This window comes from Gopherus flavomarginatus, chromosome 20 (assembly GCF_025201925.1).
Source record: "Gopherus flavomarginatus isolate rGopFla2 chromosome 20, rGopFla2.mat.asm, whole genome shotgun sequence".
Lineage (NCBI taxonomy): Eukaryota > Metazoa > Chordata > Testudines > Testudinidae > Gopherus > Gopherus flavomarginatus.
In genome coordinates, this window is record NC_066636.1 from 22,154,932 (window position 1) to 22,173,715 (window position 18,784).

Below are 18,784 nucleotides of genomic sequence, written 5' to 3' on the forward strand. Positions count from 1 at the left end.
TCTGCAACAGTGGCAAGAACTGAATCCCGCTCTCCTAAGTACCACACCACTATCCTTAACTGCTAGACCAGTCCTCCTCTAGCATGCTCTAACATGGCCAAGAAAGTAAAACTGACTAAAAACAAGAGTGAACCCAACCAGTTTCATTTAATAAGAAATGGAGAGAAATTCACAATAAAGATCATAATCAGTGAGAAATAAATTTGGAGGTTAACCTTCTTTCAGCTTCTGAAACCTGAGGTCTTCATAACCCATTTTTAACACAGCAGGGACTTGCCAGTTCTTCAGGCTAATGTCTAGGGGTGACCAACTGCAGATTAGCCAATACCCAACCCTTCAAAAGTGGAAAAATTAAGGCATTTTACTAATTTCTCTTGATTTCACTTTAATGATTTATGTTGATAGTTCACAGCATACTAGCAAATAGGCTTCAGCAGGCTTTGGATCAGGCCCCACATTTCTGAAGAATAATAATATCTCAAGGCTTCATTCTGCTCCTGTAGGAGGACCTCCATTGAAGTCAGTGGAGTGATACCAGTGTAAAAACAGCTTGCATGAGATTATTATGATTATTGGTCTGTATTGCAGTAATGCAAGAAGCAACTTGCCTAAGCAGCAAATCAGTGGAAGAAATGGAAATAGAACCCTGGTCTTGTCAATCAGAATTCATCCCTGGGTCACACAGCCCTTCGCTAAGCAAGATGAGAAGTGGGACTTTTGGTGATAATGATTCAGTCTGTAGCTAATCCAGATTCAACCCTTTCTGGTCCAAATCCTAGGCACTGAGGGATTTGCCTGGGTGATTTGCACTTCGTAGTATTCCTGTAAACGCAGCGCAATGATATGGCAAAGCAGCATGTGCAGTAACAAGGAAAGGCTGGGAGCGTGGAATCCAGTACGTGTGCATAAGGAAAGTACGTATTTTGATTGGGAGGCCTCTGCAAAGATGGACCCAATTACTGCATAACTATTTTATGTGCTATCAGGGGCCTGTTGCTGCACCCCGTTTGACATGTGTAACCTAAATAGTAAAATGGCTAAGTGCTAATGCCCCCAGCTGTACCACCGGAAACAGCGCACAAGGTGAAAAACAGTGGCTTTCTACATTGAGGGAGCAATGGAACAGTTTAGGGGAGCAATGGGGCTGTGATTAAGAACATGACACTGGGAGCCAGGGCTCCTTCCAATGGTCTGTGCAGCCTGGAGCCCCTAACTGAATCCCTGACACCACTAACCACGCTCGGCTTTGGGGTTAGCAGTGACTCTAGGATGTGAAAAACTGGGACAGTGGGTGGGGGGCAATAAGTGCCCATAGAAGACAAAGTTCCCCAAATCAGGACTGTCCCTATAAAATCAGGACATCTGGTCACCCTAAGTGACTCTGAGAGGAAAGTGCCTGTCTACTGAGCCATTCACCCTGCTCCCTACACCCCTATCGCTGCACTGGGGCACGAGCCTTAGCACTGACTCAAAAGGGAGATCACCATTTGGTGGCCACTGAGCAATTACTACGAGTCCCAGCATGCACTACAGCGCCCCCTGCTGTTAGGGACTGAGAAGAGTCTCCCTTGGCATTGTGGGAGTTGTAGTCCATCTGCCATAGGGCACTCTGGGTCCTGATTTGGCGATTAACTAACAGTCCTGGCACGTAGAGCGTCAGGTCCCTCTCTCAGCCAATGAAGAGTTCGCCATGGTGCATTGTGGGCGTTGCAGTCCACCAACTGCAGTGCAGCATGGGAGTTGCAGTCCTGTCTCTATGAACGCAAATCTCTAGCAGACCTTTTTTTGCAGGTAATAAATAGTGGGGTAGGAGAGGGCACTAATTACAATGCATTATGAGAGTTACAGATATTTGAGTCTGGGACAGCTATTAAATCCCTACGGGCCCAGTGCACTCTGGGAGCGGCCGTATGAGACTGCGGTGAGCGTGACCAAATGACTACAAATCCCAGGATGCCCAGCTTCCTGTCTCTGTGGGCATCAAGGTCGTTTTGCTGCGGTGCACTCTGGGATTGGTAGTCTCCCTCGAATGAAGGGGTCCGTTAATGGACCCTCTGCCGCGTTGCTTTCTGGGAGTTGTCGTCTCGCCTTTGGGTGAGCATGGACTCCCCTTCCCGAGGTGCAGTGCGGCGGCCCCGTGCGGAGAGCCAATGGGGTTCGGCCGCGGTGCCCTCTGGGAGTTGTAGTTTTGTTGTGCTGAGGAGGGGGGCTCTCTCGGCGGCCATTAGCTGTGTGCGCGCTGGGCTGGCTGAGAGCGGCTGGGTCGGAGCCTTCGCCTCCCCTTTCCACCCGGGGGTGGAGCTGCCATGGCGGCCCGCGCGGCTTAGCTCCGCTCCCCTCCCCGCACCCAGCTACGGTAACCGAGGAAGCGGGCGCGGCCTAGTCGAGCGGGCGGATCCCCGGACTCGCGTAGCGGCCGCTGCCGCCCAGGGCTGCCCCTTGGCTGGCCGCGGGGCGGGGGCCATGTCCCTGGTGGCCTATGGCAGCAGCGAGGAGGAGAGCGATGCGGAGGAGGCCTCAGGCGAGGAAGAGGAGGCCCCACCCGTCCAGCCCCCCCCGGGCAGGGGGCTCTTCTCTGCCCTGCCCCCTCCCAAGCTCCCCCTGCTGCCCCCCCACCAGCTTCTGGGCGCCGGCTTCCCCCTGCTGCCCCCGCCCCACGGGGGGCCACCCCCTCCCTTCATGCTGGGGCCCCCGCCCGGAGTCAGGGGCTTCAGCACCCCGCCTCCAGGCATGAGCCCTGCCCAGGCCTCTGCTCTGGGGCTGGGCCTGCCTGAGCCAGCAGCCTTGGGGAGCCTGGGGGGGGAGCAGCCCAGGCTTGGGGGGCTCCCCCTGCCCCCGCCCAGGGAGCCTGCTGGACTGAATCTCCCCCCTCCTGCCATGGCCTCGGCTGCTCCCCCCGGGGCTGGGGCCGGCTCGGGCCTCCCCAAGCCGAAGAAGAGGATTGTGGCGCCCGAACTGCACAAGGGGGATGTGAGTATGAAATAAAGTCTTGTGTTCTGGGGATCCAGTGATGCCAACACCCTGAGCCGGGGGTGCACCGGAGAGAGCATCTCCCGTAACGGGATGGGGGTACCCCTGGTGCGGGGATGTCTTCAGCCCCGGTGGGGGAGAGCCCCTTGGGAGAGTATTCCTGCAACTCTCCCTCTCTTATTGGGGTGATCCCATGGCGGTGTCAGGTGCCCCTGAAATGTTGTCATGACCCCAAGCGTCCAAGCACAAGAAGGTGCAGAAAAAAGTTGACACTGACATTGCAGCGTCTCAGGAGAGACATGTCCTTGCCAGTAACTCTAATCCTAAAGTGCTTTGCAGAATTAAGCTGGCATAGAGACCTTATTTACAATCATCATACAGCAAAAGTAGATTATCCATAGACTTGTTCATTAGAAAAGTTAACTAGTTAATGAGTTGAAGCCTGACTCTACCAGTTTTGGGATATCCAAAATAATTTTTATTTTGCTAGCTAAAATTTCACGTCAAAACTAAAATTTGTTTATTTAAAACTAATTATCTGAAGGTTTTAGATTTCTCCTGGGACATTTAGGTAATAGGTTATCTGTAACTTGCCTTTGTGTTTTCATAGTGTTTCGGATCCCACTGGGTCCCTAAGCACCATGAAATTGCAACTGATTAGGTGCTGTACAATAGGGAGGGGAGGAGAATATTCTTGGTCAAGAACAGAGGGTAACCACTCCTGCAGAAAATGTCATTCTCAGAGTATGCAGAACTGATGGGACCTCAGTTTCTCTTTTGAAAGAGCCTCCACAAAACTCAGTTCTTTTACTGCTAAAGGATTAGGGAGATAGTCTGTGTTGCTAGGATTGGAACCTTTGACTCTAGGACATACATGTGTCAAACCTAATAGTGAAACTAGTTGGGTTAGGACTACTCCCATCAGCAATGCCTTCTTTTTGGAAAGAATCTGTAATATTTTAGCATAAGGACTTAAATATAAACCATGCGTGGGAATGGGATTGATCTGTATACCAGTAAAATGCAACCTCCTCCAGAGTGGAAAGCGACAGCTTTTTAACAGTGCCTAGCATTCCGATTTTATAAGACTAGGACAGGAAGTGGAAGAATATCCTAATCCAATTCCTGTTGTGGCAAAAGCTTGGGGAGGCAGATTGTAGTTAAACCCCACAAAGGGTCAGGAGTTTGTTTTAGGTCTCTACTGAAAGATGGCATTTTCACTGACACGCTGGCTTCCTGTTCCCTGTCAAGGTGTTACCTATTTTATATTGCCTCTCAGGATGCAAAGAATAATCAGCAAAGTGCTGGAGAGACCACAGACTATCTGTTTTAGACAGGCAGCTGCAGGAGGTGGACTCTGAGTATGAGCTTATAAATAGTTACAGGGATATAATTGGTCAGCCAGCATCTTAGCCTTGGGAGAACTGGAACTGTGTCCACGTCAGATCCCCTCTCACCTTGCTAGGAGTCTGCAGGGATGTCAGAGGGGACATGAAGAGTGTACATTGTTCTCCATAGTCCCAACAACTCAGGGTGCTGGTTTGCCTGTTAAGAGGCCTGGCGTAACAAATTCCAGAGCCATAAATCCCTCTGCCAAGATGAGCAAAACATAAGAGATGTGGCAGAGAATGTCTTGTTGCTATACCTTGGGACTGTTTATAGCAAACTTGAATTTAGTCAAAACTTTGACAGACAACAGGACAATTCATTCATTCCATTTCACACCGCTTTGCAATGTGCATGTCTCCATCCCAGTTAGGGTCATAGGGGGAGGAAATGGCTTTGCTTTAGGTGTGCTTCACTCTATCCATCTCTAATATCCTGTGTCGTAGTCCTCTTATTTCTATGCCTTTTGCTGGCTCCAGTGATGATGCACATCTGTGGGGCAATGTAATGTATTGATCAGTCTTGTTAGCAAACTCAGCAGTACTGTTCTGCTCTCTCACATCCCCTGTTTGCTCATCCCCTTCTTCACAGCATGTGGCTGAGAAACAGACATTTCATAATAAAACCTATTGCAGTAAAGTTAATAAGGAGGCTTATTGACAACTCTTGTGGGATAGTCTTACACGAAAGGGATCAGTTTCTCTGCGTGTATTGATCTCTCCCTCCCCCCAGTGTAGCAACATATTAACTTTGAACACTTATGTGGCACAGATTATCACTGGCTATCATGTTGATGAGCAAGGGTCAGTAAAAAGAAATGCATAAAAAGGGGGCCGTTCTTAATTCTTCACTACTCTGTACCTCTTTTCCATTGTAACAGTCATCCTAATCCTTCAAACCCCTCTTCAAAATTCCCTTCTTTTACCTTGCATCCCACTGAGGAATTCTACCTCGATCTCTTATTCAACATAAAACAGAACTCATCATGTAAATTCTTAAAACACTTGACTCTCCTTATCTGTTTACTTTATCTAGCTTCATGTTCTACGTTTGTATAATGTAGGTAGTAAACTGGGAGGAGGGCCATGTCTCCCTTAATCTCTGTAAATCACCATAGAAAGCTATAGGATTATACATCTTTAGGGCTGGATTCTCTTGTACACTAAGACCCTGTTATGGTGGCAGAGCGTGGAAAGGGGCTTCAAGTGTAAGAGAATCAGTCTTCAAACACAAACTTCTAATGGGAGTTGGGTGTCCAAAAGTTCTATGCACCTTTGAAAAATCTCCATGCTAAATTACCACATCCACAATGTTATGAGTTTGTCTTTCCACTTTGGTTTACGTTGTCTAAACACAAAAGCAGAGGGCTGTCAGTTTTGGGGTGGGTATTTGTTGTGATCTCAAAAGAGAGCCTGTCTTATAAAAGACTCAAACTGAGTTTTGCCTCAATGTTTTATTTCTTATATTAAAAAACAAACAAACAAATCCAGCAAAGAACTTTAAAATGCCAGAGCTGTTGGTATGCTGTGCGCTAATCACTGGTGAGCAGCTAAATAGATGTAAGCTATGCCTCTCATTTTCTCCCACTCATTCCTGCTTTGTAACAGTATTAAAATGACAGTCTTAATATTTTAAATCCTGACTTAAAATTAAGTAAATGGAGTGGGGTTTTTGGGGCCACATACCTTACAGATGAGCTTAATCTTCAATTGGACAAAACATTGTTCAGTTGTGTTGAAACTGCTCTTACGAGATTTAAAGCTCTAATACCAGTGTACGTCTTTATATAGCTATAGTTTTTACAGTAGCTTAGTGTTTTATACATGGCCCTCTCCAAACTGCACTCGTTACAACTGTTGCTAAACATAGCAGCAAGCAGCACAGTCTTGCTTCCATTGTGGACAGTTTGCTTATCTCTCATGATAGTAACTAGGGCTGGCTTTCAACAAGACAGCACTTCTTGACATGATCTCCCCATATCAGAAGGACTGGAGGTGAAAGAACTTCGATCTCCTACCTCTTTTTCAGCAGCTAGGGTCCTTGCAAATCAAAAAGCTGGCCCTGCTGCTAACATGATCTCTTTGATAATGAGTACATTTCTTCTTGTGTGTTCTTTTTTTTTAACTGTCACAAGTGCTACTTAAATTTTTTTTTTTTTTTTTTTTTTTTTCCCTTTCTCAGTCAGATTCAGAGGAAGATGAACCATCAAAGAAGAAAAATTCTCTTCAGGTAATGACTTAAAATGTAATTCTCAAACTTATACTTCCTGTGGAAGCAACCTGATCAGAGGTTCTCAAACTGGGGGTCGGGACCCTTCAGGGGGTCATGAGGTTATTACATCGGGAGGTCGCAAGCTGTCAGCCTCCACGCCAAACTCCCTTTGCCCCCAGCATTTATAAAGGTGTTAACTATATAAAATAGTGTTTTTAATTTATAAGGGAGGGTCGCACTCAGAGACTTGCTATGTGAAAGGGGTCACCAGTAAAAAAAAAAAGTTTGAGAGCCACTGAACTTGATTGTCACAGTCTTGGTCTTACAGCTGGGGCTCTCAGGAAGGCTCCTGTCAGGACTAAGGTGGCACTAATGTACAGTAGCAAACCGCCAGAGTTCCTAGAGGAGACTGTTTTTGTGGCATACAAGTATGGTATATTCAGGCTCTACAACAACTGGTTAGGCTGGTACTAAAACTTTATCAGTCAGTTGAATCATGTTGCCACAGGTTAGATGACATATGAAACTTAATCTCTAGTAGCAAACAGAATAATTGGCAGAGAGTCAAGTCACTTGGAACTCTGAACCTGCTTCCAAGCCCATAAAATTGCAGGAAAGTAATCAGACACTTGATTTTCAAAATGCAGCAGACTTCAAAGTATTGTACTTCAGAAAAATGACTGTAAGCCCAACCCTGCTGCTTTTGAAATCGAGGCATTGCATTGTCTTCAAAATGGATGGCCTTTTGGTCAAGGCACCGGAATGGGGCTTGGGAATTGCAGGTTCAGTTCCTGGCTCTGTCACAGACTCTGTGTGATCCTGGGGACTTAGTTCCTGATCCTGCAACTTGTTGCACTTTGGCAGCAAGATTTTCAGTTCAGGGACCCTAAGGGTCCATTCCTTTATTACTTAGCCAAATTACTTCGCCTCTAGACCTCCATAGACAAACTGGTTACTTCAGTGTTTTCAAACTATCAGCCAAGCAAGCCCATCTCCAGAGATTGGTGGTAGTTCCTAGTAGAAGCAGTGTTTAAAAAAGAGTAATATACTTGCAGGTGCATTGTAGGTTGGATAAACAGGAGAACTGAAGGTAACAGTTTATTGCTTCCTGTCCTATATGGGTCTGAATATTGTTCAGGAGTGGCTAATCTAGTTAAAAAACACCTATCATGAGAGGCAGTATGGCCTAGTGCATAGAATATGGAACTAGGACTCAGGAGAGGAGACCTGGGTTCTTTTTCTGGCTCTGCTACTGGCCTGCTGGATGACCTTGGTCAAGAGGCTTCACTGCTCTGTACCTCAGTTTCCCTTCTGTAAAATGGGGATAATGATAGGGACCTCCTTTGTAAAGTATTTTGAGATCTAATCAAAAGCATGGGGCTGTACGGGACTCTTTAGTGTCTTGTTCCCCCAGTATTCTGCCTCCTGTTGCTTCCAGATGTGAATGTGATGATGGAATTTATTATGGCTTATATTACGATAGCTCTGATGGGCTCAGTCGTGGATCAGGGCCTCATTGTGTTAGGCTTACAAACAAATCAGAGGTTCTCCCAACCCTGAGCACTTACGCACTATTCATGGCTTACATTGTAATGAGTGGCCTGCAGGGTAAAGACTAAGCTGTGTGGTGTGAAAAGTCAGCACAAACAGACAACTCATCAATCTTTCCCTTACTTGCAATCAGCCTGTATATATTAAAGTTGGTTTAAACTCCATACTGGAGGGTCTAAGGCAATGGTGGGCTGCAGGTTGCCCACCACTGATCTAATCTTAAAAGGTTTCTTTAGGATAATGCTCTGAACATGGCTTTAATTTGGAGAACATAGACTGATGTCTTTGAGAGCTATACAGTCACTTAAAAACCCCCTCTTAATTTTGGATAAGGAAGTCTCTCTGTCATTTTTCCCTTCTCTGTTGTAGAAGTAAAGTAAAACCTCAGTTCACAGCGCTAGCATTCTGTAAAACCTGGTCCTCTGGTCTGTCAGATTTTTTCTGTCACCACTTCAGAGCAGAATATAGCCTCCTTTGTATCTCAGGCCAACGTAATTTTCAGTCCCTGCAGTGCATGCTGAGTAGTGGAAGTGCTCATTGGCAAGGTTAGATAGAAGTGAAACGGGGGGAGATACTGGGCACTGGGTTAGGAAAATAAACTTGCTCATCTATTTTCTTGTCTCCTATTTTTATGAACCATCTTTTCTGAATGAAACAACCAGGGACTCAGCGAGGGCTCTGGCTTGTCTGCTTTGCTTCCTCAACCCAAAAACTTGACGGTGAAAGAGACAAACCGGTTGCTTTTGCCCTATGCTTTCTCAAGGAAAGCAGCAGAAAATGCCCCCGAGTCGAAGCCAACTAAGGCTCCAACCTCCTCCTCCAAGCCAAAACCTTTGTCCAAGCCAGCCGTGGCCACGACTCCTTCGCCATCCGCCATCAAGGCAGCTGCCAAGAGTGCGGCCCTACAGGTGACCAAGCAAATCACCCAGGAGGAGGATGACAGTGACGAAGAGCTAGAGCCGGAGAACTTCTTTTCTTTGTCTGACAAAAGTGAGCCCAGCGTGGTCAGCGCAGAGACGTATGTGTATTCCGGCACCGTGGTGACAGAGGATCTGCCCCCTGGGACGGAGCCGGAGCCTGAATTCCAGGATGCTGCCGCTAATGCCCCTCTGGAGTTCAAGACGGCTGCAGGTTCAAGCACCACTCAGCACAGCTGGGCCCCCAAGCCCGGAGAAGACTATGGCAACCAGCCATATAACCAGTTCCCTGGCTACAGCGTTGCCAATGCTCCCGGGGCATACTATCAGGTAAGAACCAGGATTGCCCATGGGCAAAATACAATGGCTTTGGTTTCAAACGCAGCCTTTAAATGTGTGGGATGAATTACCCACCAGAGCAAGTTATAGCACTTGGAGCTTGAGCCTGTGCGAGCACTTTCGGGCTAACCCCCCAGCACACTGAGGCCCTGCTGTGAGGAGGTCTCGAGGCGTGAATGCTCTATTACCTAACTTTTGAAATGCATCCACAGAATTGCACCTGCCATTGTCTAGGTGCAAAATCAGGGGCCTGTTCGAGGCCATTACAAAACTAAGACAGGTTCTTACTGATTCAGCAGGAGGGTTATGCTAGGGAAGTAGCAGTTGAGTACATGTAGCCAATAGTAGATCTTAAAGGGGGAAAAACAGGGTGTGTGTCCTATGTGCTGCTTCATAATGCCTGAAGGTGGGCTAGAAACGTCTTTAAGGGTCTCTCGGGTTTTTTTTTTTAATTTTTACCATTAGGAAAGGAAACGAGGAAGCGTACCCAACACCCAGCTCAAACTGCAGGGGTAGCGTAGGCAGGTTGAATGGGATCCTAGGAGTTAACCCCTCTGCTCTTGCAGAAGGTCCCCTGCGTTCTTGGACTTGGTTTTATTACATCTCCGAATGCCTGTCATTGGCACAGCGTCTCCTCACGCTGTGCTGGGGTATTGGTTTGATGTGCTCTTCCCACTGAGTCAGTATGTACTGACACGCCAACCCTGCTTCTAGAGCCTTCTGAGTCTGCCTTTGTGGTCTCACCTGCCAGCATTAACCACTCCTTAATCTACTTTCTGCATGAAGCCAAAGGGCGGGGAGAAAGCCTTAACAGATTGTCTGTGTAGTGGAGTTCAGGAGCTCCCCAAATATTCACGGACACCTTTTGAGGGCAGAAGGAAATCCACGCATGTCAGCTTATCCTGAAAGTAGGCAGAGGTGCAGTGAACAGTACATCAGAGTGTTGGCATGGGGACACTTTAGGTGTGGTGGTGAAGACACAAAGCTGTGGCTCCAGCCAGAGCAGAATATACTGCAGTCTAAGGTAGTAGTCGCCATGTACACATGTGTAAAATGCCACTCAGTCTGATGGCGCTGCCAAAGTAGTGATGAACCAGGGGCAAGGGCTTACAGCAGGATGCATTCCCTCTGAGTGGGGAAATAAATTCTCTTGTTGGGCCCAGGGCAGGGCATGTGAATGGCTCATCATGTGCATCAACAGGCTAACACACCTCTAAGGTCAGGTGATATCCCTGAAGGCGGCCTTTTAAAGGTACCTTACCCTGAGGGCATCTGGTTCCAGATCCAATTCTGCATCTTGGTATCTGTGTCCAGTTTTGTTCCAGTAGCTGTGTGATCATACCTTGATGACAAGCCTATTTTCCTCTCGATTACAGGATTACTACACCAGTGGCTATTACCCAGAGATGGATCCAGCCCTTGGACCACCACAGGAGATGGGCACCGACTCGTCCTTCATGGATGATGAAGCGGTTGGCATTTATTATATATCCTACCGCAGAGTTCACATTGAGATGTTATAGGGTTATAGGAACATAGGCTCTGCTTGGCAGCTCAAAACACTGGCGCCTCAAGCTTGGTGCCTCACTACTTGCCATGCCAGATCTGGCTGTTGTTCTTTCAGGTCTAGTGTCCTGTTGTGGGCCTTGGTTGTTACCTGCTGCTGCCCACCTCCGCTCCCTTGAAGTACACACAGTTAGTTTGGTAATACCATATCTCATGGTGAAAGGGAAGAATTCCTTAAATGTAACAATAATACATTTGTTTTAATGGTGTTGAGTGCCTTACAAAAACGTTCCTCCACCCCCCCGCCCCAGTTGGATAAGCAGCATAGCCAAAGTAGAAGAGATCAGAAGCAGTATTAACATTGACTGATCTCACGCCAGTCCCCAGAAATAAATAAATGCTAAAGAAGGAAACAAACTCTGGGTTGTAAGTCAGTGGAGCTCTGCTGATGTTGATGGAACTACAGTGGTTTACAGTGAAGTCAGTGGAGCTGCACCAGCTTGCATCAGCTGAGAATCTGGCCTTGTTGCCTGTACATGAGAATGATCATACTGGGTCATACCAGTGGTCCATCTATACCAGTATCCTGTACCCCGGCAGTGGCCATTGCCAGTTGCTTCAAAGGGAATTAACAGGGCAATCATCAAGTGATGCATCCTCTGTCCTTCAGTCCCAGGATTTGGCATTCAGAGGCTTAGGGACACCCAGAGCATGGAGTTGCATCCCCGACCATCCTGGCTAATAGCCACTGATGGGCCTAGCCTCCATGAACTTATCTAATTCATGTGTTTATGTTCTTGGAAGAATGTTTGGCAAAGCCAGTGGTATGTCATTAGGCTTTCCTGCCTTTTTTTCCTTGTATACTAGTCCTCGAGATCACTGATTTCAAGATGGGCAGCTCAGACACACTTTTTCTCACACCCCAGCCTCTTCCAGTGATCTCCAGATCTTCTGCTCCAGCTGATCTGGTTTACTTTATAAGCTGATATCAGATATTTCCAGCAGGAGACAATCCAGCAAGTCCATCATAATCTGCGCTCAGGATGTAGCAAGGAGTAAATGTCACACACAACATGGGGTGTGGTATGCACAGGTGCTAGCTGACTTACAGCTGCAAAGCAATACAAAAACTGCAGCTAAAAGACCTTTCTACCTTACTTAATGCAGCAATGTGCTCCATTCATGTCCCAAGGGCTCAGCAGCTTCAACTCAAGGTCCGTTTGAAATGCACGACAAATTGCTGCCACTGTCCAGAAACTGCCAGCAAAGCTGGCATCTGGAATCCAATGATGCTGCAGAAAGCACTGGCTGTGGTGTGCAATTCTCTTCCAGCTGCCTCAGCTTATTTCATATGCCACCACCCTGCTGTGTTGCTTTGGAGCCCTGTGGGTGAGGGATAGTTCAGTGGTTTGAGCATTGGCCTGCTAAACTCGGTTGTGAGTTCAATCCTTGAGGGGGCCATTTAGGGATCTGGGGCAGAAATCTGTCAGGGACAGTACTTGGTCCTGCTGTGAAGCCCGGGGACTGGACTCACTGACCTTTCAAGGTCCCTTCCAGTTCTGTGAGACAGGTATATCTCCATTTTAACCTGTTCAGTTGCATAAGGTGGATTTGCCAGTGAAAACATGTTCAGTGCTTCCTTGACTCTTAGAATAGGGGGCATGGAAGCCAGGACTGCTCAGTTCTATTCCTGGCTTTGCCAGTGACTATGGGCAAATGTCTTCACTTGCTTCTGTCTCTCAGTCTTTAAGATATATTTCCCTACCTCCTGGGTTAGGTGTGGGGGGGAGAGTTTGTGGGGCTCACTGTTTTTAAAGAGCTTTGAGATCTGTTGATCTGTAGAAGAGCAGAGTTATACTATAAACACCGGACTCTCTGGCTGGGAAGATGAGCTTAGTCATGGCCCAGCACTACAGGTGATAAGCTGGATTGTTCCAAGACCATTACCTTTGCTTGGTGCAGTGTATCAGAGCCATGTAATATGAGTGTAATTCTCTTCTGACCTGTATTTTAATTCCTCTCTCAGTTCAAGCGTCTCCAAGGTAAGCGGAACCGTGGGAGGGAAGAGATCAACTTTGTGGAGATCAAAGGGGATGATCAGCTGAGTGGAGCCCAGCAATGGATGACCAAATCCTTAACAGAGGAGAAGACCATGAAATCTTTCAGCAAGGTATGGGTAGGAAGTATAGCCAGGATGCAAAAGGGCCTGCCTTCAGTTCCCAGCTCAGACCCAGACCAGGGGCAAGTCATTTAACCCACCTTTTGTCCCAGTTCCCCATCTGTAAAAAGGTGATGTTGAGGATAAAATCCATTAATGTTTGTGAGCCACTCGGGTGTGGGTCAGATAAGTAGATGGGTAACAGAGGGATGGCAGGCCACGGGGCTGCTGTTTGGCTGTCCCTTCAGAGCCTTAGAGAGCTTATTTTCACATCTCTGGATTGCATGGACGAGACTGCATCCATTTGTGCTCGCGTTTTAAAAGGAATGTTGAAAAATTGGAGAAGGTGCAGAGAAGATCTACAAAAATGATTTGAGGCCTGGAGAAAATGTCTTACAAGTGAGAGACTTTCGTTTATCGAAAAGATCAAGAGATGATTATGTTGTAGATGATGGGGAGAAAACACTGGGTACTAAAGGGATGTTTAGTCAAGCAGAAAGAGGCAGAACAAGAACCAGTGGCTGGAAGTTAAAGCCAGACCGATACAAATTAGAAATAAAATGCACTGTCAGGAGCAAATGGCCAAGAAGAGTGGTGGATTCTCCATTTCTTGAACTCTTCACATCCAGACTGAATGCTTTTCTGGAAGATGCTTTAGCTAGACACAAGTTATTGGGGTCAACACAGGCGTAGCAAGGTGAGAGTCTCTGGCCTTTGAAATACACGAGATCAGACTAGGTGACGTAGTGGTCCCTTGTGGCCTTACAATCTGTAACTAATGTAATGGTGAATAGAAATTAAAGGATACGCCTTTCCAGTTATCCAGCTGCAAAGAGAAGGGCATCTGGGAAGCAGTCAGGAACACGGTGCAGCCTGTATGGTTGTGCCGTTCCCAAGCTGATCACTGGAAACTAGCGGTCATGAGACAGCAATGAAGGTTGCAGGGAGGTTGTTGGGAGTGAACAACTGAAGCAGGAAGGCTCTGGTGATGGCCCCAAAGTTCTGCTAGACCTTGAGAACTTAACCCACAGCTAGCTCACTGCTCAGAGTAGGGACCATGCCTTGATTTGTGAGGCACTCGAATCTACAGTTATGTAGGGAGTATGCAACCATGTATAGCATAGAATGGATTTGTACAGCAGTAGGCGCAGCATGACCCTGCTCCTAATCCGCGCCTCTGAGCCATCCCCTAATAGAAATAACAACAAACGATTATTTACTGCAATTGACTGACCACAGAAACAGTGAATCACAAAATAAAATCTTCCCATGTAGCAGGCATGAGGAGTCAGCGTGGTGTGGGGATTAGAACAGAAGACTCGGGATTGGGAGATCTGGGTTCTATTCCCAACTTGGCTTTGACACTTTTGTGATTTTGTAACCCATTTCACCTGTCTCTGCTTCCATTCCCCTCTCTGTAAAATGGGACAGACAGTACCTAGCTTCTGTATGTGCTGTGAGGCTTAATCAGTGGATGAAATTCAGGGCATGTGGAGGAAAGTGCTGTGTAAGTACAAAGTAATTAGACACAGCATGGCTGCAGAGCATCTTGAAACAGGTGCGTAGCCCCAGTGTGTGAGTGGTGAAGACTGAGTAGGAGCTGCATCAACATGGGATCTGTTGTACAGATTCATACATACCAAGGCCAGAAGGGATCATCACGACCATCTGGTCTCCCTCCTGTATGGCACAGGCCAGAGACCTGCCCCACAATAATCCCTTTTAAACTAGAGCTTATCTTTTAAAAGAGAAAAAAAAATTGCCAGTGATGGAGAATCTACCACACCTCTTGTCACAGGCTTTAAAACAAGCCAAACAGTTCTGGTTTCTGGAGCATTGGCTTCCTGTCCAGGTGACACCATCCCTTGCTGATTTCACTAGGCAGGGCAGTGTCTTTCCAGCACTGATAGTCACTTTGATTTTGTTTTTTCTTTAGAAAAAAGGAGAGCAGCCCACGGGACAGCAGAGAAGAAAACACCAGATCACATACCTGATCCACCAGGTCAGCTGCCTACCGTGGGTGTGAAAACATCCCTTGACAATGTTACAAATGTGCTATCACTTAAGAGCAGAGAGTATCAATGGAAATGAGCTGATGGAGTCAATAACTTCTTCAGTTACAAGAGAGAGGCCCCCTAGTGTGTCCTACATCAGGCAGACCTCAATCTATGCACGAAGAATTTCCATTGCGACCTGTAGTGGTTTTGTGGGGGGAATTGAGGGCTGCAGCAAGTGATATGGGGCAGAGGCCAGGGCTTCTTTTGCTCCTTGCACAGAGCTGAGCCCGCTGTTGGTGCAGCAATAATTTCTGCCCTTGGGTTGAATCCATTTGTGGTGTCTTCTGAGATCCCATCCGAGCCCTGAGCGGCTTTCATCTCCCTTTCAACTCTTGTGTACATGCATCTACCAGAAAGGGTCATTAGAGGGTAATGCAAGCCACTTCTGTTCTGCCTGTTTCCGTCCTCCCCAGCTGGGGTGAATGTGCTGTGCAGGCTGGTATGTGTGTGACTGATCTGCAGAAGATAAAAGCCCTAGGAGGTGACAGCAAAGCCATGTGGTAGAGGAGAGTGCAGTGACACCATGTGTCTCTGGAATAGCAGACAGCCTTGATGCTTGTCTGAAGTTATGGATTTGTTGCACCACGAGAGACAGCTCAGCCGTGGAGCTTTGGCACCAGGCTAACAGGGTATGCCTACGACACAGGGAAACCGAACAACAGAGGTAGGTAGAGAGGGATCATGCAAACAGTTTACAACGTGGACCTCCCTTTGGCAAGCTTGCCAGTATGTGCATCAAGGCTGGTTACTGTGCAACTTCTCTGGATTCCCCAGACACTCCATTAGCTATACCAGCCTCTTAGTGTTACGGCTGTGCTGCCCACTAAGATATGCCATGCCCAGGCCAGAGGGAAAGGTGAGGATCCTGACAGACAGTACCTCTAAAGGTATTTCTGGTAGATCTCGGATAACTCCCCTGACCTCCCGCACTGCCACCTCCCCCCGCACTCCTCCCGTCTGGGGCTGCATGTAATGGGACCAAATGCTAAAGCCAGTAGTGTCTTGCCACTAGATGGCAGAGGGCCTCCTTTTGTTGGGAAATCACCACCACCACTTCTGGCTTCCTGGCTGGAGGGTGAGGGCGTCAGTGCAGTTGCCTTCCTCAGCAGAATATTTTCTTCTCCCACCTGAGGCCCAGCACCCCGATGTGGAGCTTTAGAGAGATGGTTTGTCATCGGTTTCTGTTTGGGGGTCAGTGTCATGAGGCCACTGGGTTAGCCACCCACCGTTAGAGCTGGCTGAAGGGAATGTTGACTAGTGGCTAGAACGGGGGCCTGAGTCTGGACTCCTGGGGTCTTTCTCTGGCTCTGCATTGACTCGCTATGTGACTTTGAGGCACATTAACCTACTGTGGCCCCCGTCCTCACACTTTGCGGGTGGGAGGGGGGATGACTGCTCTACAGGGCTTTTGAGACTTGATGCGTGTCTGTGATTGAACCTCTTGGGCAGTCTCTGGGGTGAGACCTCTAAGGAACTAGCTGTTGCGGGAAGCGTTCTGTAGAATCAGCACTGAGCCATTTCCCAGCACGAGTTGAAGGGTGCTGTGCTGCTGTGGATGGGCCTGGCTGCCTGGGGCCACTCAGGATCCCATGGCACTTCTCACATGACTAGGGACTCCGAGCATTGTTCCAGCTTGGCTTCTCTACATCCACTTGGATACAAGATTATACATTTCCTCTTTTAAATTGGGTGGCATTGCTGTGTGGCTGCTAAGGCTCCACCCCCAAAGGAAGTGGCATTTCAAGCATGGGAGCAATGATGCCTAAGCAGCCCTTATCTATGAATTCAGGTCTCTCTCAGGATATTTATATTACACCAGTGGTTTTCAATCTGTGCTCTGCACACCCCTGGGGGTCCGAAGACTATGTCTAAGGTTTCCAAAGTGGGCCGCATCTCCCTTTGACATTTTTTAGGGGTCCACAAATGAAAAACGATCGAAATCCCATAACCATGGTACCAGAGAACTAACTTAAGTGCTCTGAGCTTCTCACTGTGGAGGGACAGAAGGGCCAAGGACTATTAAAACAATGAGCAACTGTTCTGCTTTTGACCTCTTCTCAACCCCCTTTTCTGCAGGCGAAGGAGCGAGAGTTGGAACTGAAAAACACGTGGTCTGAAAACAAACTCAGCCGGCGTCAGACCCAAGCCAAATACGGATTTTAGCACCTCTCCTATTCTGTGGGCATTAGCCCAGGTGACCTACCATGTCAGACTCCTCCTGGCCTACCTAGAATTGAGGAGGCCCCTGGATCTAACTGTGTGGGTGGGAGGATACAGCACTCCCCTGTCTGTGAAGAGAAGGGTTAAATACTAACCATTTCTGAAACCCACGCTGTAACTTTTTTAATGATAATGCAGAAGGATCAAATCAAGTCTGGTTCGTGCAGCTGGGGACTCTGGCACTGAACAGCCACAGGCTTGTCAGAAGAGGACGTGACAGGCGCAAGGTTTTGAGCTCTCGTCCTGTAGGTGTACAGACTACCCATTTTTTTCTTTAGTCACCAGAACCTTAGGTAGAGTCTCAATAAATTTCCAAGTCCAACACTGCTCCTTTCTTTAGACCTACTGTGTGTCAAGAGTGTAATTTCCTTTTTGAAAGGCAGTTTCAAGGCAAACTTTTTGTATTATTTGAAAAACCCTTTGGGATAGTTGTACATGTGTAGACACATTTCTCTTCTTACAAGCAATCTGCGCAGGTTTGAAGTGTGTCTGGTTATTTTGTTTTCCTTGCCATGTGCTCCTGTAAATTTTGAGTCACTTTTGAGGGAAAATTTTTGTTTTCAAGGTGGATGTTGGCTAACAAGAGAGTGCTTGTTTCAGTTTGAAAACAGCGCACAGATACCCCCAGTCTCTGGACTCCATGGAAGATACTCGGGTTTCCTCTGCCAGCACAAGAAGCTGTTGTAAGCTCTGGGACATATAAGAATGGGGTAGGTGTGGGTGTGTCCCCCCAAGCCAAGGCCCAGAGCGCTGTAAAAATCTGATTCAAATACTAGTTGAATCCAAGTATTTCTGGGATGAGATGGTGCCCTGCATCTGGCAGTGAACTGAAGCCTCAGCAGTATTGCCTGTAATAATCCAAACCTGGGCAAAAGCTGCCTACAGCACGTTTTTTTTTAACTTATCAGCCTATCTGTATAACTCCTACTTCCTGTTAAGGCATCAACTCTGGTTTAAATGTTAACTCCACCCACCTGGGTGGAAAAGGGAGGCAATTTCTAGACTTAAACGTGTTTCACAGAACACTTGAAAAACAAGTTTCTTCATTTCACTTAAGCTGCTGAACTTCCCAGAGGCAGAGATGGGCATGTCTGCAAATAATACACAGGCCAACTCTCTGAAGAGGTGTGTATCTAACCATTCGTGCTGGCCTCACTTCCTAGTTCGCTGTTTGCTGCCGAACTCTTACAATGCTGAAACAAGGAGTGAGTCGGTCCAGTTCTTTACGTTACATTCCTGACATCAAAGGTTTTATTTGTTGTACCACAACTAAAGCAGTTGAGTGTGGCAATTCAATTGAGAAAAATGCCAAAGGGCAACTTGCTCTCATCTACTGTGCCCCTGGCCCTCCCCCCGCCCCAAAAAAAAAAAAAAAAAAAAAAGTACCTGGTGAATGAAGTCTGACGGTATTTTAAAATCAGGTTTATAGGTTAATTCCCTGGTTGTTTTAGTACTTTGCAAAGCCCGTT

General features: G+C 47.3%; 1 protein-coding gene across 1 annotated transcript; it reads left to right on the top strand.

Moving 5' to 3' along the window:
• Positions 1 to 2,248: 2,248 nt before the first annotated feature.
• On the top strand, positions 2,249 to 17,654 carry PRCC (proline rich mitotic checkpoint control factor). The gene is made up of 7 exons (XM_050930527.1): positions 2,249 to 2,970; positions 6,538 to 6,585; positions 8,781 to 9,365; positions 10,751 to 10,846; positions 12,907 to 13,050; positions 14,975 to 15,040; positions 17,172 to 17,654. Exons 1-7 carry the CDS (start codon positions 2,464 to 2,466, stop codon positions 17,256 to 17,258), a joined length of 1,533 nt encoding a protein of 510 aa, XP_050786484.1. The 5' UTR covers positions 2,249 to 2,463; the 3' UTR covers positions 17,259 to 17,654.
• The last annotated feature ends 1,130 nt before the right edge of the window (positions 17,655 to 18,784 follow it).